Below are 20,941 nucleotides of genomic sequence, written 5' to 3' on the forward strand. Positions count from 1 at the left end.
TCACTTGTATTGCAAGCACAAAAACATAAGTCAGTCTTGCTTTTGGATTGCTCTTTGGGCCTGTCTGAAGTAATCTGCACACCCAAAGAAATCCACAGGTTGAAAACGAATGACTTGTATCACTTCCAGGTTTGGAAGTGATTCTTTAGGTAGTGATAGCAGTGTTCATTTCTGCAGTGCAGCACCTTTCCGTGGGCACTGTCAAGCTCTGGGATGGATTCCTGTTGCCTCCTGTTACCTTTCCCTCTAGTTGGTAACAGGTTTTATGTGACAGCATCATAGCACTGCCTTCAAAGCAGCTGATTTTGCAGTGCAGACGAGTTCTGTGCATGGCGTCGCTGGAGAAATTGGCAGGGGGAAGGGTGGAGGGAATCACTGAAGGTCTCCTGCACCCGTGGGAGGTGTGTGTGAGAGCTGGCTGCTCTCACAGCTCTCCTGGGACTCTGCCCACACAGAGCTCTGCTCGTTCATGAATTACAGCACACAGCAAATAACTCTCTGTGGGCTGACACTTACTCTAAGCAGCCCAAACGAGGGATAAGCGAGCTGGCAGCAGCAGTACCTGACTGTGGGGAGGCAGGGCTTGGTCCAGATGACCACAGGGAGCAGGTGCTTTCCGGCCTGGGTTCTGTGTATCTTCATTTGCAAACACCCTGTGGTTTCTTCTGCTTTCCAGAACTGCTAACAAATGTGACTGGGCTTTGAGTGATTTGATTCCTCTATTTCTATCTTTATTTTTACTGAATATTGTAGAGTTCTCCTGGATTCCCTCTTTGTTGTTTCCCCCCTGAACTGCAGTCTCTCCATAATTTCATAGCACAGCTCAGCATACCAAGAAGGTGGACATGGAGCTACAGGTTCCCAGAAAATGGTTCCAGTGTGGGGAGCACACCACAAACTGCAAATCTGTAATCTCTGTGCAAGAGGCTTATCTTCTATGATGACATTCCTCTTTGAAATACTTTGAAATACACTAAAATCCTTTGATAAAAATAACCTAAATTTTATTTAAATAGTAGTTGCTGTAATTAGGGACTATATGGATTTACATCACGGATATTTGTGCCAGAACTAATGAACTATTACTAAAATGTTTCTCCGTCCATTTGAAATCCAGAATAATGCAGTTTAGTGTGATATATATTATTATACTGTTTCTTCTTTATTTCAACACTTTATAGCTTTAAAAATGCTTAGGCTTAAATGCTGGAAGGGATATCATATCTTAATTTCCATTTGGTTCAGTGAAAATATGAATATCTAATTAGTTGGAGGGTCTCAGCCCTTACAAAATCTCTAAGAGATATTTTGGAGGCAGTACTTATTCAGAAGTAGAGATATTTTGGAGGCAGTACTTATTCAGAAGTATGCAGTATTTTATTCAGTGTTGATCTAATTATATTGCTGTTTATCAATTATTTTAGAAGAGCTGAGTATTTAAATGAATATTTAAAATATTTGACCCTAAAACACATTATGGCATTTATGTGGAGTGATTGAAATGGAAAAAGATTCATACCCAGACTAGGCAAGCAAAACTATGAATATTGCTTCTGGTTTTATTTAGGGAAAAGAAAAAAATTTGATGTCTGACAACTTGTGCAGCTACTGTCTCCTACAGAATTACCATTCTGATTAAATCCTTCATATTATCCATTTGTTACTTATGTCTGTCATTACAACTTCCCATTCCAGCTTGGTTGGTTACTCATATTCCCCATTCTTTGTCTAAACAGATGCCTCCCTAGATCTTTGTGCTCTAGGATTTGCTGTCTAGATGTTCACAAACACCCAGCTTTTTCAAAGCTAATTGTGTACTTAATAGAGATTTGTAATTGTTCTGTTCTTTGAATTATTCCAGTATTTCCACTTTCTCAGCAGACACCAGCATTATTTTCCTTGAGGAACACGGGTGGTCTGAGTTGGGCTGAGTTTATGTAAGAAAATACCCTGAGAGGGAGTTTATTTGGGAAGAAGTCCATAGCCAGACTGGGCCTTTGAAGCAGCAGCCAGAGGGTAAAACTGACTCACTCACAGGGAATTCTTTGCGATTTATCCACCATCACCTCCAATCTGGTTGCAAGATTGTTCTGTTTCCTGGGTCACACTGAGTATTTTAAAAGTCACATAGTTCAAGTGACAAATATGTGGAGAACAGCCTCAGCAGTGAGTTCCACACAGCATATTTTAACATTGGATCATGCTTCAGGAGAGAAAAGCCCCAAACAAATCAGTTGTTGAGGAATTTCAGGTGCTGCTGAATTAGAAAGTCATAGATTTGAAATAGTAATTACTAAAAGCATTAAAATGTTCTGTATTTTCACTTTGCTCATAGTTCTGAGAACTGAACCTGGATCTTTCTGGAGAAATACAGATGCTGCTCTCTTAGCATCAGGTTCATTAAGCACAAAACAACAAACAGAGGCTTGTAAGCTTAGGAAGGGTGGTGTGGGATTGGAAGGCAGGTGTTATCAGGGACCCATGAATACCCTCTAAATGTCAGCTGCTGGCTTGTTAATTTATAAATATAAATCTCTATTAATTATACTGTTAGCTCTGGGAAATTGTGCTTAGACCGGTTAGCTCAATGTACACCATTGCTTGACATGGATAGGGTTTGCCTCGGATGTAGGAAGGAAAGCAAACATAAGGACCATAAAAAATCCTTATTTGAGGGTGCTGAAGTCCTGGCACAGGTTTTTCAGAGAAGCTGTGGCTGTCCCTGGATCCCTGGAAGTGTTCAAGGCCAGGTTGGACGGGGCTCTGAGCAACCTGGGATAGTGGAAGGTGTTCCTGCTCATGGCAGGGGGTGGAACTGGATGGGCTTTAAGGCCCCTCCCAACCCAAACCATTCTCTGACCTAGAGGATGAGGAGGCTTGGTGGAGAAGTCAGACTCTGGGTTTGTTTAACCAAGGGAGCTGGGGACACTCAGGTGTGACCCCCAAACCTGGCAGGATCCATCAGGATGGCCAGGAGGTCAAGCTGGTCTCCTGAAGAGCTCAGATGTGAGTTTGTGCTGGCTCCGAGTTTCTTCCAAGCCAGGCTGAATTTGGAAAGCCCAGATGTAGTGGTGCCATTGATGCTTAAACATAGGTGCTTTTGCTTGTAGAAACCTGTGGTGGCTCCCCTGTTCAGCCCTCGGTGAGAGGGCTATTTTAAGTGGTGGAATCACAGGTTTTACAGTGTCATCGCTTCATATTTTGAAAGAGCAGGTGATGGCTGGGGCAGGAGGGACAGCGGAGGGAGGATGTGGCTTCTAGGTGTTGAAGGATGCCTGCCACTGTTTTCCATTGCCCATCCTTAGTACTGGGCTCCAGACAACTGAACGGAGAAGCAGGAGGCCTTTCCTGGCCCTCAGCACAGGGAATATAACTTCAATTTATGTCCCCCTTTGTCGTCTGCCCTCTTACATTTGGTGCAGTAACACAGAAACTGAGAAACTCAGTCCCTGGATATTTAGGAAGGTCTGAGTTGCTTGACTTAGTGATGGATTTGGGGGGTGTGGTTTTGTGTACTGAGTTCCTTTTATGCCTGCTTTTCTTGTTGTTACAGTCATAGCTATCTTTCTGTTTTGTTTACTGAAGTTCTTTGTTGTTTCTGGTTGTCTTTTTCCCTCCACTCAGGATTTGATCCAGGAAATAAACGAATTGCGGTTGAGGGTGGGAGAAATGGACAATGAAAGACTCCAGTATGAGAAAAAACTGAAAACAACCAAAGTAAGTGAGGCTGAGGGGAAGAGGCAGAGATAAGTGTAAATCAGGTTTTAGGAATTCACTCTTTTCGCTCATCCTTGCCTGCACCCTGCAAAATCCTGAGCACTCTCAGGTCCTGGGGTTCCATGGTTCTCACTTAGCAGCAGGGGCTATTCCCAAATTTCATGCTGTGGTTTTCAGTTTGAGCATTGTTTCTTATGAAGGGTAAACGTACCATGCTGTTAATAATAAATTTATTACCTGTTTAGACCTTTTTTTGCATGTATGTCAAGAAATACCAGTTGCAGTATGTAAGGTCTATGCCACAGCTGTTAAAAACAGCATTTATTTTCTCCTAAACGTGCTAAAAATAAACCACTTCTGAACTGAAAGCATTCACCTAAGTACTTCTAGCAGCCTGTTTCTCTAAGTGTCTAACTTCTCTTTGCCATTTAGCCTTGTCTCTTTTCTACCTTTAGTTTCCTCTCACTCCTCTGTCTCTGTTACCAGTCTTTAATGGCCAAACTTTCTAGCATGAAAATCAAAGTGGGTCAGATGCAGTATGAAAAGCAGCGGATGGAGCAAAAAAGCCAGATGCTAAAGGTGTGGTAGTTTCTGGGGAATGCTGGGCTGTTTTGAATCCTTCATGTTCCACCCTTTACTGGTCTGTCCTGCATTGTGCTGTCGTGCTCTGTTCTTCATTAATTGCTGTGTGTCGGTATGCGTTGTGCCCTTCCTCCTTAGATGTGGATAGCTCTTTATGTAGATATGCCCTGTAAACAGCTTTTATATTGCAGGGGAGAGGATTTTCCTGCTCTGAACCGTGCATAGGTTACACATAATGACATTAGACTTGGGTTAAAATCACTCCCCCTTCCAAAGGAAAATTGCCTCGTCTGTAGCTTACATCCATTATTCAAACAGAACTTTTTATCACCCTTTTACAGAAAATGTATTCATGAAAACTATCTGGGAAATAGTGATTTTTTTTTATACTGTCCCCTCTCCCACATATAAATTTGCATATCATACTGCTAATTCAGGGAAAGAAATGCACATTGACAACCACATGCAGCTCTAGTTGCCTGTGGATATAACAGCAGCTTCTCAAGTGACCAAGAAATGATCTTGTTTTGGAGTAACATGGATCCTACACTGGCAGAAATCCCATCATAATCAGTGCCAACTTGGAGCACCAGCGAATTATTGTTATTCCCCAGCCACTCTTGTGGAAAAAGCTTTGATTTCTTGACAATTTTAAGATTGATCTATTTTTTTTTTAATGATGCTTTAGAGCAAACAGGAACCAATTTCAGGATATTCCATAGCTGGGCCATAGTTTGGGTTGCAAACATCACTATGTATTTGCAAGAGATTGTCTGAGGGTAGCTCAGGAAAATACCTAAGCCACAGTACTGTAGTTTGGTTTATTCCATTATGGATTTGAAACATCATTTAGAAGCTGTAAGTGCCAAAATGATGAGTCTTGCCTTGTTTTGCTTTGTTTACAAACTGAACAAATTAAATTTTCAGTGTTGGGTACAGTTGCAATGAGGGTCCTGTCTTGATGATGCTTTTGCACAAGATATCCTCGGACATCAAAGAAACATGTTACTAAACTGGGTAGGATTTGACTCAAGTTTTAAAAAGTTAAATGCATGGATCTGTGCCAGTCACTTGCTAGTGCAGATGGTTAGATCTAAGTTAAAACTTGACAGCATTTTTCTAATACACCCCAACTCCCGCAAACACCATCTGTCTTATTCCCAAGAATCTCAGCTCCAAGCTTGCTTTCCTAATGCTTGATCAGCAAACCCAAACTGTGGCAGAGGTACCACATTTTCGTCTCAACTGCTTTCCAGTATGTGTCCATGTGCTTGCTGGTGTTGTGATTGATTTTTCTTCCATAGAAGCAGTGGTTATTTCTGAAACTTTCCTCAGCCTGGTATAAGCAGAGTTTCAGAATTGTTCGGCTTTGAACACGCAAAATGCCCTATAAATACCAAAACAATGTATGGAAATGTTAGCATTCAGCCTTTTCACCTGCTTTTTTTTCCTATCTCTGCAAGGTTAAATAAATAAGAAAACTGTTTGGTTTTTTTTTCCCTTTTGCTCTTTGGTCTTTATATTTTGGTGTGAAGTTTCTCTTCAATTATACACGAGACCAAGAATTTCAGACCACAGAGCCCCTGATTTTGCTCTGCTGTGGGCTCAGAAGTCTGTTGGGATGTTCAGAGTCACTTTGGTGGATGCACCCTCAGGCAGTGGTAAATGTCAGGGGCTCCCAGTCACTTCCACCAGCTAAGGACCTGTCCACTGTGCTTCCTAGGAGGGAATTGTGGAAACATCTCAGCTGCCTGTGGAAGCTGTCACTAAGTGGCTCTGTGTCTTTACAGGATGAGCTGTCAGCTCTGAAAGACAAACTAGAGCAGAAGGAAGCCGAGGTGAAAAGGTTGCATGAAAAATTGGTTTCCAAGCTGAAAGGAGAAGGAATTGAAATACTGGACAGAGGTAAGAAAGAGGGAGGCTCTATCACTGTGTCCTCCTCCGTCACTTCATCTGAGGTCATGTTTCCTTGTACAGGAAATAAGTGATAAAAGCTTGAATTTTTCTGAACTTTGTCTTGATGTTTACCTCTTGAAACATATTTAGAGGCTGTTGATGATGCAAGTGCTAAATGTTCTGTCACAGCAAGGTCTTGGTCAAATTTAAACAAGACCAAAAAAATCCCTAATTAGCTCCTTACATGGCTTGCATGGGGCCTCAAAATATACAGTTTATACTGGCTGAGAAATTTTTAAACTACTTTGTACAAATGCTCCAAAAACATTGTGTTGAAAAGGAAACTTCCTGGTAAGGAAGGGGAAAAGCCATACTGCTGAGCAAAGTATGATGTGGACCTAACTGTGAGTAGGTGAAATCAAGGATTGATTCTGGATTTGTGTGCTCATTAAGTCTAAATCTCAATTAGGCTTGAATAAGGACAAAAATTTTACATGCTGGGTAATTCTTTTTTTGGGTTGTAAAGAAGAAATTATTAGTATTTATTTGAGGGAATCTTAGATTGAGGACTTAATCTTATTTAAAACCAGAATTTTTTTTGTTAAAACATCACAGAAATTTTCCACAGATTTTTTGACCTGATGCAATTTCAATTCTAAATACATCTTACTGATAGTTGTTGCTGATTTTAAGATTGTGCTTTTAAAGTATGTTCTTTTAAAAAAGAAATGCACAAGAGATTAGTCTCCTCCCCTGACTTGAGGAGGAATATGCTATGTGTAGATTGTCACATTTTATTTCGTGAAATGGTGTTTTCAAAACCACTGCCTAAGATCACTAAAAATGATCACAATGAGCTGTGATTCCATTTTTTTTAAAGAACATTTAAATGTGAGCAGGGTCTGACTTCATTGCATTCATGACCACTTATATAGGGCTTTTTTCCCTGGGGAGCTACTTGAACTCTTATTACCCTGTGGTCCTCAGCTTTATGGTTTTCAGTGTAGCTCAGCAGAAGATCTTTTGCTGTGATGAAACATGTTGTATGTGCCTTGGACTGATACTAAAAAATGCTGCTTCCAGATAACAAATTATCTGCCTCATTAGCTGAATGAAGTGAGGAAGAGTTGACTCATAAAGTATCAATAATGTCTTAAAAGTTATTTCATGTCATAACCTTCATGCTAATTTCCAATCCAATGGGTTTTTCCCGCGCAGATGAAAATTGTAAAAAGAAGCTCAAAGATAAAAGTAAGGTTCCTGGTGTCTTTCCATGAGCATTTGCATTCCAGAAGTGCTTTCCAGAATAGCTTTCTGCATGTGTTTGCAAAACTGCTTTAACAAACATTGTTAGGTTGCATCATCTATAACCCTTAATTACACTTAGAGTAAAACTGGAGAACAAGGGGGAGTACATCACACTTAAAACACAAAATTTTCTGAAGAAAATCTGATAGATAAAGGAAGATTGGGTCTCAGGAAGGCTCACAAAGCAATTGCCTCTCAGTGAAATGCAGTTGCAATCCAGCAAACCAGATTTTCAGCCAGCATAACTGAGGGAAAATCACTGCAATGATGTGTCTAAATGTCTTTCATCTAGAAAGCCAGCCAGGCAGCTTCTTTTCTTCTTGTATTTCATTAAGGAGAAGAATGTTCTTCCTGCCTGTTTGCTTTCCATTAATTTTTAGGAAGTTGAAACAGGGCTTTTCTGCCTGTGAGTTTGGCCACCTGCCTACATTTGTAGTGAAATTTGACTTTTACCTCATTCATGCAAGGTAGATCTTTAGGAAAAAATGGAGATTATTTCCATTCTTTTTGAATTCCTAGCCCAGAACACCTCCAGAGCATACATGTTCCCATGTCTTTATACTTCTTGGTAAATAAGGATTATAGATGAAGCACTGTTGTCTGTGTTAGGAACCTTTCCCAGGCCTGAACTGCCATGTAATATTCCAGCATGACTGCTCATCACAGCAAACACCACTGTGCCCTTCTCATTTCTCCATCCATGCTGAATTAGGGCTGAGCATCACTGCACGGTGCTTCCTTCATCACATCCATTAATCCCCTTGTTTTGTTGAGTGGGTTTTGGGGTGGTTACTGACTGTTGTACTGAGGATGTGTTTTATTGCATTCCAAATGTAGTATATTGTTTATTTTGAACTTCTTGTTTGGCAAGTATTTGGTTATTTTAAAGATGGAGATAGTGAAAATCAAGCAGTAGTTTTACTCTTGAGTTTTCCATTCTTGTAAGGCTTGGAGAGGGGTGGGGGGAGGAAGGAAATTTCCTAGATTTCATCATTTCCTTCATAAAAATGTCAGAGAAGAGGTTTTGAAGAAAAATAGCTTCCTTCTTTTTGTTTGCATCTAAAAAAAAATTTAAGTGGCTTATGTTTTGCAACTATGTGAATCTACTTTCAGATATTCCTGAGTTGCTTCTTGATTTTTTGTTTTTCTTACTTCCTTACACTGTCTTATTTAAATTGACTTGGAGAACTGTATTGTGTTTTTAGATATAGAGGTACAGAAAATGAAGAAGGCGGTAGAATCTCTAATGGCAGCAAATGAAGAGAAGGTAGCAAAGTCATTATTTTTTCAGTAATCATTCATCAGATTGATTTCAATCTCTAAGAAAACCTTCACATGTGAGCTTTTCACAATTCACCTAAAAACCAGATTTGTAAGCATCAATGATTTTCTGCAGTCAGAAAAATCAGATTTGTACAAATCGATGATTTTCTGCAGTCAGAAGCACTGCAGTGCCTTTCAGGGGCTATGAGCATTTATGAGCTCTGTGCATGTGCACAGGATCTGTTCAGAGTCCTTACACTGTTGTTTTGTTGAGTTCAGTGTGGTTAATTTGCACTGTGTTCTGTAAATATATAGATCTCCATACAAGTGCAAGATCACATGCTGTTTCCAAAAGGGCTTTTCTGTGAAGTATGAATTATTTTCATACATGGTTTTATGCTTTCATATGCATGTGCATTTTGTAGGATGTTTTCTTTTGATCACCAAAGCCCTAAATCCTTTGTACATGGCAAATTTATTATGCTCTACCTTTGACTTAATAAGGGAGCTGAAATCCACTTTCAAGGCTGGGACAGTTCTCGTGATTAACCAGATGATAGTTTTTGCTTAATACAACTTCTGATATTTCAAATCCTCTCAGCATTCTGAGTCTTGTCCCATCCACACTTCCCATTTTTAGTCTCACAGCCAGTTAAACTAAAGGATCTAGTATTTGTACTCCTTATTTCTGGGGGAGGAAACACAGTCCCAACTTCCTTTCATTTTAGGATCGGAAGATAGAAGAGCTTCGGCAATCTCTGAATAGGTACAAGAAAGTCCAAGACATGGTGATACTGGCTCAAGGTAAAAAAGGTATTGTACAACCAAAAAACCAAAAAAAAAAAAGCAACTCCGCTGTCATTTAAACTCCAGGTATGTTGTGGTGGTGAGCTTAACCGTGTGACTGAAGCAGAAGCTGTATCTATATCACAACATGTAATGGCCCATTCCATATATTCTAAGACTGGTGGAGGTTTCCAGACCCCTTCAGAGGGTGAAGATTGTCAACAGCCCAATAAGAGTGAGGAAGCAAAATATGTATTTTTGTTGTGTTGAGTTCACACCATGCTGAGTGTTGGAGGGGGAGCAATTTTTAAACAAGTATTGCCCTTTCTTGCAGTGCTGTGCCTTCAAGCACAGGAGGGTGTTAGAACAGACCTTGATTCTCTGGGAACTCTGCTCCATGGTCACTTCATGGAGCATGGACAGAGATTTCAGGCAGTGACAAATGGGCAAGAGAGGTTTTTGCTGTGAACAGACTTTGGTTTGTGTTTGCCTTCGGTTTGTGTTTGCCTTCGGTTTGTGTTTTGGCAACGAGCACTGGATATCTGCTCACCTTTTAGAAAGTATTGGTTGTCTTTCACAACCAGTCCAAGCCTTTTGGTAGCACTGAGGCAGCTCAGGAGCATCCAGGGTGGAAGGAGCAGAGGATGCAGACACTGGTGTGGGCTTCAGCACTACCTGAATGAGACACACTCAGTTTGTGACAGGCTGCAGACCTGATGTGGTCACTTCCAGGCTGGTGATAGACTCCTGAGCAGTGAGCTGCATTTTTCCTCAGGGTACCTTGAAGATACCACAGAGATGTCTTAAGTTTCAGGGAGACTGGACCGTCTTACTTTTCCGTAGTAAATAAGGGAAACAAAGTATTTAGAACAAAATTCCAGAACAGGCAGGAATGTAGTACTCCAGTTTATTCAGCTTGTTGAAACTGATGCCTCTAAATGCCCTGAGGGTGTTTGCTGGGTTTTTTGACCTCCCTCTGTTCCAACCCTGCTGTGTTGTGATGGTTGAATTGGGAAGTGACACTTGGTCATGACTCCCTTTCTCCTATTGTAGTTTGTCCTAAAAAACCCCAACAATCAAATCCTTCCAGTTTCGGCCCATAACTGAGCACGCTGGCTGCAGCTTGTGTGGGAGCAAGGGCTGCAAAACCAACAAGTTTCCATGTTCTCTCCCTTCAGGCAAGGAAAGTGAAAGTGAAGACTTGAATTCAGGGTCTGTTTCCACGGGTTTATTGGACACACCAAGTCTGACTGACCCAGAGAAAAGCCCATCCCCAACCCCAGTAACCGCATCTCCAATCCATGATGAGTTCAATATGAATATTCATGAAGAGGTAGGTTGTTGGGTGGGGTTTTTTTGCTGTATTTAATACCATCGTTCCTTGAAAACACTGGCTTGTGCTGGATTCATGCTGCAGATGACAAAACTCAAGTTTCTGAAAAGATTTTTTTTTTTTGGGTTTCTCAGTTTTTTGTAATGTCTCATATCCTTTTGGGGAAAGTAGTTTTCTTGTGAAAACTACTGAGGAATTTCAATTAAACTTATTTTTCTTAATCTGCAAATGGGATCAGGAGACAGAAATAGCTGTATTTATCATGAGAACAGATCTAAATGACTTATTCTGTTAGTCATAGAAATTATTTTTCTTATCAAACATTGCTGTTTTAGGAGCTACATTTCCTTTGGCATCAAGCTGAAGTAAATATGTTGGGACTTACTAAATATATCTTGTCGTATTTAAAAGGATGCAATCATAATTGCATCCATTCAGTTAAATGTTATGTAGGTTGTGGTTCAATCTCTGATTTTTACCATCAGACTTTCCAGTACAAAAACTATAGACCTCTTCTCTAAGCTCTGAGTCAGAGCAGGGTCTTGACTTACTTAAACAGCAAGAACACACTATGAAGAAAATGGAATTAAATTAAATGTTTAGCAGCTTTTTTGTATTCTCTAAGTCTCCGAGGACAGGATTAAAGCTGAAACATGGACTAACCTTCATGGTGTCTGTGGTAGAGACACATTTAGCAGGCAGTCTTGTGAGCCTTGTGAGATTTTTGTCTGTGCTGTAGCTTAGCTGTGCAATGATTCATGCTTTATCTGCAGTGCCATCTTTCAAGGAGCAAATAATTCTATTAGAATATGGAAAAAAATCACTTTTGAAACCTTATTTCAGATCCTTTTCTTCATGGTTTATCTGTTACTCTTTTTTCATTTACATTTATGATTGCTTAATTTCAGGTCAGAAGATTGTAACACATATTCTTCCTTCTTTTCAGAATTCCTTACAGATCCACACCAGCATTTTACAGATTTCAATCCCTTCCTTTTCATCAGCACCCAAGAGCTCAGAAACTGTTGTAGAGAGACTGAAAACACACCCTAGGCCAGATCCTGCAAGTGAAATGAGGTATTATGGTTTCTGTGTATTTTTCAATTGTAAATCCAGTATTCTATGACATTTAAGGACAGCAATAATCTGTCAGTCACTGAATTATCAAGTCATTAGCCAGGTAAACAAGGCTAGGAGTCCCTTGGCTAGCTGCAGCACACCAAGCTAATGTTCCAGGATTTAAGCATTGATTAAATCCTGAGTAAGCAAGGGCTGGTTTGGTTGCTGTTGTAGCAGCACTCATGGTCTGTACCAGCTGCTTCACAAGGAACGAACAGAAGGAGAGGGAAGCTGATTTAATGTATGAAGGCCACAGAATCATTATTTTTGTCTAGGTTTGCATCATGGAAGTCTGGCTGGCTCTGCCAACCTTGCTGATTTGTGCTCAGACATTTTGCACAGCTGCTAAAGTTGGTTGTAAGGCACTGCCAGGACAAAAGGGCTTCCAGCTCTAAGCTGAGGAGGGGAGGAAACCCAAGGGATGTGTGGCTGCAGCCTGGGGCTGTGGCTGAGCTGTGGCACCCAGGAACCAGTGACAGCTGCTGGGTGAGGAGTGGCTGTCACCTTTCACCAGCATTTCTAATCCTGCACCCTCCTTGTCCTGGGAGGAAACCCAGTCCCTGCAGTCCTGCACTGGCACTGCAGGGAGTACAGAAAAGCACCCCAGACTCACAGCTCAACAAAGACTGTGCTTGACTTTTTTTTCTTCTGGGTCCAAATCCCTGGCTTTATCTTAAGAAGTATCAAACACTAAGAATCCAGAGGCAAGGGGATGTTGTTGACTTGAAACAATCATCAATTTCAATGTGAAGCATCAGTGCAAGCTCAATTTGACGTGTGATTTTTCCAGTTCCAGTTGAGGAAAGGATCCTGTCCAGAAGCCCAGCTTTGCTCCGTTTGTGCTGTGCATGTTCCTCATGCAGCTCAAGCCATCAGCAGTAGGGATTTCACCTGTGTCTCCTCTTGGAAAAATCCAAAGCAAGCACTGAACTGCAGCAGAGTGCCCTGTGCTGTGGATGGTGACCAGGAGATGGTGACCTCCACTCTTGTGCTGCTGCAGACCCTGCTGGAACCTCTGCATTTATTGAAGCTGAATAGTTCAGTATTGTCATCATCTTACAGTGAGAGCTCTTTCCTGGGGCTCTTGACCTCACCTATGTCCTTTATCTTCTACAAGGCTTGCTACCATAGTGAGGGGAAATTTGCCATGTGTTAGTACCATAAGAGCTGAACTGAAAACAGAATTAAAGCAGGCTGAGATCGTAGGATTTCTGTCTCAGCCTTTTTTCATATCTTTTTTGTTTTTACAGTGAAGGAAGATCAGCAGGCTCCTCCCCTGAAACTCATCTGTGTGATAGTCCAATGTAAGTGCCATCAAATCTGTTCAGGGGACATATTTAAATGTGATGGCCAACCTGAACCCCCACTAAGCACCCCCTTTATTTTCCATACCTATGTAAATAGGTCAGTTAATTCTAGCCAAGATGATATTTGGTGATGGTAGGTGTCTGCTCATGCCCCATGCTTTCATGATCATTATTTTCCAATGCTTTGTCTGGGCACGTGGTACTTCCTGTTACATTGTGAAGCATCTCTAATTTGGTGGTAGACTGTCAATATACTTTGAAATTTATAGTATTCCACAGTGCATGCACACATGGTTTGCTTTTTTCTTTTGATAGTGAGGGGAAGGTGATCAGCTGACTACAATGAGAAAATAATTTTAGTTTCTGCCACATATCCATATTCCCTAAAGCAGCAGTTATTCCAGTGTGGAAGTTCTTACAGTATCTCATTAAATTGCATGGGCTCTGATTACTGAATTTACTGCACTGATTACTGCATCTTAATTCAAAATATCATTGGGTTTAGTATATCTCATCATGTATTATAATGCTGTCTTTAAAGCTGATTCCTTCGAGTGTCTTTATCTTAGCAAGTTTAATTCTAATAACTGAGCTTGGTTTTTATGTTTTTGTTTCAGAATTTCCACACTGCAGAAGTCCAGCAGTCTGAGCAGTTTGAGGAAAGAGGCATCTGAAGTGGTAGGTTTGGTCTCTTACTTCCTCCCATCTCCTTGCACATAGGTGTGACATCTCTGTTGTGACCCTGTGGGTGTTGTGTTGCCTTCTGAGAAATTCTGAGTCAGAGCAGGGCTCCTTGTGGCATGTGTTGGCAGTGGTCACACACATGTGATGTCTTCCACATTCTAGTAAAGAAGAAAATCTGTTCTTGAAAACACAGGTGCTTTTTTTTATCTCTTTGTATGAGGCTTTTACCTGAGACTCTCTTGCTGTGTTTTTGCTCAGACAATGAGGTGGGATTTTTTTACTGGATATGCTTTTCTGATTTAAGACAAGAAAAAAATAACTCCCACCACCACTTCCTACCTGTGTTTAAGGTGAATAATTTTGGGAGGCTATGTAATTAATGCGCTGTAAAATAAATCTGGGCTGAGTATGTTTTAGGTAGTCAGAAACAGAATACGGAGCTGTTGGATGGCTGGGGATAGCTTCAGTTTAGGTTTCTGTGGAAGTGATCAAAAGCAGCTAAACTCTAGCAATGCAATCAAATCAGTGCAATTCAGGTGCTCTTTTGTGACAGCCTGAACTCCAAGAAGCTCCTGAATTCCCTGATACCTCCTGTGCCTTGCAGTGTAGGGGGGAGGCTGACAGGACTGAAAATGTCACCAGAATCTGATAAGAGCTGGAGTTCATGGGTGGAGGATCTTTGATTTTTTGTTTGTTTGGACAGACAGAAGTAGAGGCTGTGGATGGTTTATCTACGTGGCTTCTACCCTGTCTGGTTCCTGCTCTGGGTCCCCTCAGGCAGCTCTGCCCGTGAGTGCCTTAATATTCTGTGTGTCACTAATCATGTGCACAGCTAATCCTTCACAAAGTGATCCAAAGCAACTCTATTTCCATGTCAGCTCATTGACCTCAAAGTAAGCAAGGCTTAATCTGTGTGAAATACAGCTCTGAAGAGATTTATTTTGGGGAAAAGGAACAGTCAGAGAAGGGTATTTCTGTCAGAACTTAACTGGGGTTAACCATAATGAATTGAATACTGGCTATAAACCATGACTTTTCCAATGTTTTAATCTTTCCCAAACAGGACAGAGACTGTGCACAGAAGCCAACAGAGGTAATGTCTGTGTGTGGTGATGTGTCCTTGGAGAAACACAGGCAGTGAGGAGGTGTTGGCAGGCTGGGAGGTGTGGAATTGCCACACGCAGGTCCAGAGGGGGAATGGAAGTCCTGCAGAGAGGACAGGGAGGAGTCTCTGGTGGCTGTCACCATCAGTGGCACTGCTCAGTGCTCAGTACCTCCTTGCCTCCTCACACACGGAGTATCTTACAGTCTGATTGAGCATAAGGTTACCAGCTAAGCTAATGTTTTTCCCCCACTAGATAATTAGCAAAGATAACCATTAAGCATTTTACTGACTCTGTAATTATCTTTGATTAGTGTCTCTTTAAAAACCTTTGGGTTTCTCAGTTGTTTTCTGTGAGTAGCAAGTGTGTTTCTGAAAAGCCTGTCATTGCAGAACAGTCACCCTCTGGTACCTTAAGGCTACATCTTGCAGTTCTTACCTCTAGGAACACCTGAGCAGAGGTGACGGACTTCAGATACCACTCATAGGATGAATGCTGTATTGATTCAGCAAAAGCCAAAGGATTGTATTTGGGCTGTGAAAGGTTTTGCTTCCTTCTTTCAAAGAGACAGTGAAACAGCTGGCAAGGTTAAAGTACTGCTTTAAATTGGCTAACTGGAGTGTCTGATATCTCTCTTGGCATTTATACTCCTTGCTTAATCTGTAATTTCCTCTTTGCTTTGGCAGTGGACACAGTCAATTAATCCATTAATTAAGAAATTGCAGAGCAGTGACAGAAAGAGCTCTCTGACACTTGGCAGAAAACCAATGTACTGTGGGGTGTTGTCTCTCTGCTTCCCACTTACTGCCCCTACAGCTGCCAGTGGGGGAGACAGAGACCCTGGAAAGCTGGAGAAGTTCAAAGCCCTTCAGGACTCTGTTTTTGCCTTTTCCATGCTTTTAAGTCAGCCTTACAGAAATTGAGGAACATCTTAAAAAACACAATTTACTCTTAGCAGGTAGTGATAGTAATCCTGGATCCTGAGCATATGTCAGGGTTTAATCCCAGCTGACAGCAAAGGACCCCACAGCTGGTCTCCCTCCCTGCCCCAGTGGGACAGGGAGGAGAATCAACAAAAAAAAAGATAGAACTTGGGGATTGAGATATGAACAGTTTAATAATTGAAACAAAGTAAAATAATGTTGGAGTCCAGGAATCCCTCTGGCTGCCCTGGCTGTCTCGAGATTATGGCAGGGGTCTTGGAGACCCTGGCATGAAGTCAAAAACACCTGTGGCTTCAATTTTAGCCTGTGGAAAAAGCTGTCAATTTTGCATGGGAGATTACAAGTCACAAGGGTTTTAGTAGTGTGATACTCAGATTAACACAGGGTGGAAAAGTAGAATTTTGGGATTTTTAGAATATAATTCAGGGGGTCAAGATGGAGAAATTTGGGCGTGTCCTAGCCTTTTTCTTCCTTCTTGTCCTCCATGTCTTGTTGTGAAAGTGACACTTTTCTGTTGGTTTAAGGTAGGGACACACTGTCCAACACAAATCTTAGGTATTGGTAATAAATTGTAAACACAGTATACATAACTTTTGATATAAAAGGTAAACACCGCCCGACAGGGCAGAGCAGAATGCCATGGCTGCCTTGCTGAGAGGACCTCGGCAGGTCAGAGAGAAAATATTATAGATAAGAAGAAATAAACAACCTTGGAAAAGCAACTGGAAGCATTCCAGACCTCTTCTTTGGTGACGTTTGGGCTAGGGAAGCAAAGACATTTTCGGATCTCTCTTGGGGTCACCCGGACCTATAGGAGCCCCGAGAGAGAGAGAAGACATTATTCCCTACTACTTCCAAAACACAGCACTGAACCCATACACAGTGTTGTAAACAAAAATAAAAAGTTAACTCCATCCCAGCCCAAACCAGGACAACATATTCAGATGAAGATCTCTATGGTTTTTACATTTTGTGTTCTTGTCATGACAGAGAAGAAGGACTTCCCAGCTTATCTGTCAGCAGTCACTTTACAGGCTCTCAAAAGGCTTTCTGCAATTCCCTTATTTTGACTCTTTCTTTCCCTAATTCAAGCAGGTTAAACCTCCTGTGGAAGGCAATAATTTTGCAACCCTCCCTCCCAAGTCTCCTTCTCACGGTGGCACAGGTGACGAGGACAGTTTTGGCACACGCAAAGCCAGATCTTCCTTTGGCCGAGGCTTTTTCAAGATAAAAAATAACAAGAGGACTGCAAGTGCCCCCAATCTGGGTAGGTACCGTGCCTCTGCATTCAGATTCTGTGCATTTTGAAGCATCTTAACAACTGCTGTAACTGCCTTAAGAAGCAAAAAAGCCAGCCTTAGTCTCACTGTGACTTGGTGGCACTTCTGACAGTAGAATGTTTGGAAAATATCAAAAAGCAAGAAAAGAAAATCACTGATGTAAGTAAATATTTGATGTGGTTCAGACTCTGTTGTGGTATCTCCCCTGGGACCTTGTAGGGGCTTGATGCTGTCTGGCAGTAGTTCACACATGGGATTTGTGGGCTTTTTTCCCCTGGGTCATCCTTGGTTTATCTTTTGTAAGATTTTCCTATATACAGAAACAGGACAGCAGCACTTAGTCTTTCTCCTTTTTTTGTACTTAAGCAGCCTTGCAAAAGAGGTGGTGACAACAGGAACAGGATTGGCAAGTCATTCAAGCTCACGTTGATTTTTTACATGTAGTGTTGGTGGGGGGATTATTTTGGTATTGTCATTTGGTGACATTTGCATATGATGAAGAAATAAACAAAATGTTCTGCTTAATGCAGAAGTCGCTGTTGCCATTAATTGGAATTCTACTTACATTTACTGCTCTGCTCTAGCAGTCTTTCCACTGATCCAGTTCAAGCATCCAGTGAATCTCTGCATCAGATCTACTGCCAGACATCTGAGGTTTTTGTTTTTCTCTTGCACGAGATTCAGGAATTTAGCTCTCTATTTCAGAAGCCGGAAGGGGGATAGCTTCTGCTTTGTTACTTACTCCAAGAGAATTTTAGATTTTTGTTCAAAACAAGTAGCATACCTACACATTGATGATATGCTGTGCATATTTGCCTGTGACATACAGCCTGGGAAGTTGCTAGCTTACTTGGAATAGATGTACAGTCTGTTCTGAGGGTTAGACTCTTCACTTTGGTTTATTTCGTCTTTGCTTTTGTGTAATCCCCTGTGTTGTCCTGAAATTTATTTGTCTAACAAAGCGCAATACTTGTGGCTACCATAAAGGAGTGGAAGATGGGCCACCTAAATCAGGGTGCTGTGACTTTAAGTTATTTATGTTATCCAGATTTCAGTGCTTCCATCTCTAAAGCTGCTGTCCAGGTATTTGCCACTTCACAGGAGCAGTGGGTCCTGGAGCAGGTGGCCTCCTTCCACTGAAGTGACTGCGGTGCCGTTTTTCCCTCCCCACCACAGAGCTCTGCTCCACTCCTTTGTTGTGCAAGGGAGTTTCCCAGTGCCTTGGTGCTCCTAATCCCGTGTGAATTCAGCATTCGTGTGGCGCTTGTGTCTCCCGTCCCTCTCTCCTTTTGTCCCGTACTGTGTCGCCATGGGTTTTGAATTGTGTTTGACCTTGTGCCTCTGCGTGTTCTCTCCCGTTGTGCTGCGTGTGGGTTTGTGCCTTGTGTGGATATCTGAAGATCGCAGTCGAAGTGCCAGTGCACCTACTTTAGGTACAGTAATCCTGCATGTCTGCCCGTGCCAGCCCTGTGCCCCGACTGCTGCTAACAGCTGGCTGTGGCCACTCTCTTCCCAAACCACAGCCAGGCACCAGAGCTCTGCATCGGAGCTTCTGCCCATCACTAAAAGGAGTTTTCATGTAACATCTGCCCTCTGCTAAAAGTCAGCTGTGCTGTTCCTGAGTAGCTGCTACTAATGAGAGATTGCGGGTCAATTTGCAGAGACTTTTGCTGTAACTTTGAGCACAAAGTTACCACAGACTGAGGTACCAGGTGAGAACTGGTGATGCTTAGTAGTTGCCTTTGTGCTGCCACCTGTCCTGGATCCACTGGAAGAGTTTGAAGGGTGGTGAAGTAGGGAATGAGCTGTATTTCCCAGGCATTCATTTAAGGGAGTTCTGAGGGAAAGCATATGTAATTCCTCTTCTAAATGTAGTTGTATTTACGATACAATAAAACAAATGAGAAATAATTGGGGCGGATGGGGAAGGAGCCATTCACACAGTAAATAAAAGCCAGTCTTGTGATGTGAGCATTCCCTGGGTGGTTCTGGCAAGGGCAGGTGAGGCCTGCCTTAGGAAGCAGAGCTGTGTCAGTGGGGTGCTGGCACAGCCACGCAGGGTGGCAAAGAGACCAAGTGCTCTGGACCCTCTCTTTTTCTCACATGGCCCCCTAAAGGTTATCTGTTCTACAGGGTTGTGTCAGTGCATGAAAAGGAGCCAGGTATGAGGAGCAAACAGCGCAATTCCCGCAAATCTCTGCTACTAATGCACCCAACCTCGTCCTGGTGTTCTCTCTCTAGAATGCCATTTCCATGTTTTTGTTTTTTTTCACTTTACCTTCTACAAGTAAAGCAAAACCCACGAATGCCACAGCCTGGTTCGATGTTAGTGCTGTCTCTCTCACTGGCAGGATCCCTGTGTTCAATAGTGGCCAAACCAAAGTGCCTGGAAATGATCTTTTGTGTGACCTTGTTGCTTCACTGCAAGGTTTGACAAGGTGGAAAATGGGGCATGGTCATAGGTGTTCTGGTTGAACCATCCAAAGTTTGCCCAGCAGAAGGTTACACTGGCAAAGCCTAGAGTTTGTTGCTGGTCATGGCACTTTTGTGGCCATCTCAGCATTAACTCTGTGGCTTGAGACCATGTGTGCCAGCAATATAAGCTCTGCCTTGATGCATTGTTTACTTTTCTCCTGGAAGTTTGAAAGTCAATTTCAAACACAAATGATGGTCATTTAATTACAGAGCTATATTAAATGATGCTGCAAGTCATTCCAGGCCTGACTGCCTTGCCACAGCTGCTTCAGCTGAACAAGCTCATGCTCTCACTCTTCCCCAGCAAGCAACTGGCATAAACTCCACGTGGTAGTTTTATTCAGCTATCTGGCACTTGCTGACACATCTCTGCTTACGTAGTCTAGTAGATACTGCAATTCTATTAGTTTTCTTTTTAAATGATCTTTAAATTGTTTTTTCCTTTAATAGTTTAGCTTTTGTTGCACCTTCCCCTTTGGGGACAAGAGCCCTCAGGTTTGTTGTCATGGAAATCAGCTACAGATCAAGGATTTAATGCTTTTAGAGTGGGTGGTAGTGTTGAGGGTCTCTGATCAGAGATGTTTTGTTCACTTAGAAGATACAGTTCAGACAGAGCCTAAACTCCATGGTGTTCCTCTGAGGAAGAACAAAATATTCCACAGTTTGAAGAAGTGAGGGGAAAAGGGACCACCTTCTGGAGCAGGAGTTTTGTTGCTGGAATTTCCTTGCCAGGGAATGAAATACTATAGGTTATTGGGAGGGATATCTGCAGGGAAGTTACTTGGCTTTCTGTGCTTTGGGGACTCCTGGTTTAGTTCCCTGCCACTGCACTGAATTGTTTCTGGGCACCCACGTGCCTTGGCTCTGTCTGTGAAAGCACTGTAGGAGCACTTCCTGAGGAAGAGTAAATTTGTGATTTAATTCACTGCTTGATTCACGAGGTGGATTTTCCCACCTTGGGTGCAAGGCACTTAACTGAAGCAGAGCATTGCCTTGGAGCATTCCCAGCCAGGCCCATGAAGGAGGAACATGTGGCGTTTCTCATGCATTTTCCCATTCCTCTTTGCCCCACTTTCTTGACATGGTGGCTGTCAGTGATTTAGCAGGAGTCATTCCCAAGGTCAGGCGCATGTCTGTACAGTCC

At 42.1% G+C, this 20,941-nt stretch overlaps 1 protein-coding gene across 24 annotated transcripts in view; it reads left to right on the top strand.

The window, feature by feature from the left end:
• Positions 1–20,941, top strand: part of PPFIBP1 (PPFIA binding protein 1) — a 102,279-nt gene that overhangs the window by 70,383 nt on the left and 10,955 nt on the right. For 6 of the 24 annotated variants that reach the window (XM_068190702.1, XM_068190699.1, XM_068190701.1 and 3 more), the window contains 13 exons: positions 3,625–3,717; positions 4,204–4,296; positions 6,090–6,204; positions 7,414–7,446; positions 8,709–8,770; positions 9,495–9,579; positions 10,731–10,885; positions 11,832–11,962; positions 13,255–13,308; positions 13,929–13,989; positions 15,059–15,088; positions 17,135–17,309; positions 18,723–18,755. In XM_068190702.1, the coding sequence (XP_068046803.1) occupies positions 3,625–3,717; positions 4,204–4,296; positions 6,090–6,204; positions 7,414–7,446; positions 8,709–8,770; positions 9,495–9,579; positions 10,731–10,885; positions 11,832–11,962; positions 13,255–13,308; positions 13,929–13,989; positions 15,059–15,088; positions 17,135–17,309; positions 18,723–18,755 (1,120 nt within the window). The remainder of the gene's footprint in view (positions 1–3,624; positions 3,718–4,203; positions 4,297–6,089; positions 6,205–7,413; positions 7,447–8,708; positions 8,771–9,494; positions 9,580–10,730; positions 10,886–11,831; positions 11,963–13,254; positions 13,309–13,928; positions 13,990–15,058; positions 15,089–17,134; positions 17,310–18,722; positions 18,756–20,941) is intronic. The other 18 variants (XM_068190705.1, XM_068190704.1, XM_068190709.1 and 15 more) reach the window with 18 other exon arrangements.

The sequence above is a fragment of the Anomalospiza imberbis genome, chromosome 5 (genome assembly GCF_031753505.1).
Source record: "Anomalospiza imberbis isolate Cuckoo-Finch-1a 21T00152 chromosome 5, ASM3175350v1, whole genome shotgun sequence".
NCBI lineage: Eukaryota > Metazoa > Chordata > Aves > Passeriformes > Viduidae > Anomalospiza > Anomalospiza imberbis.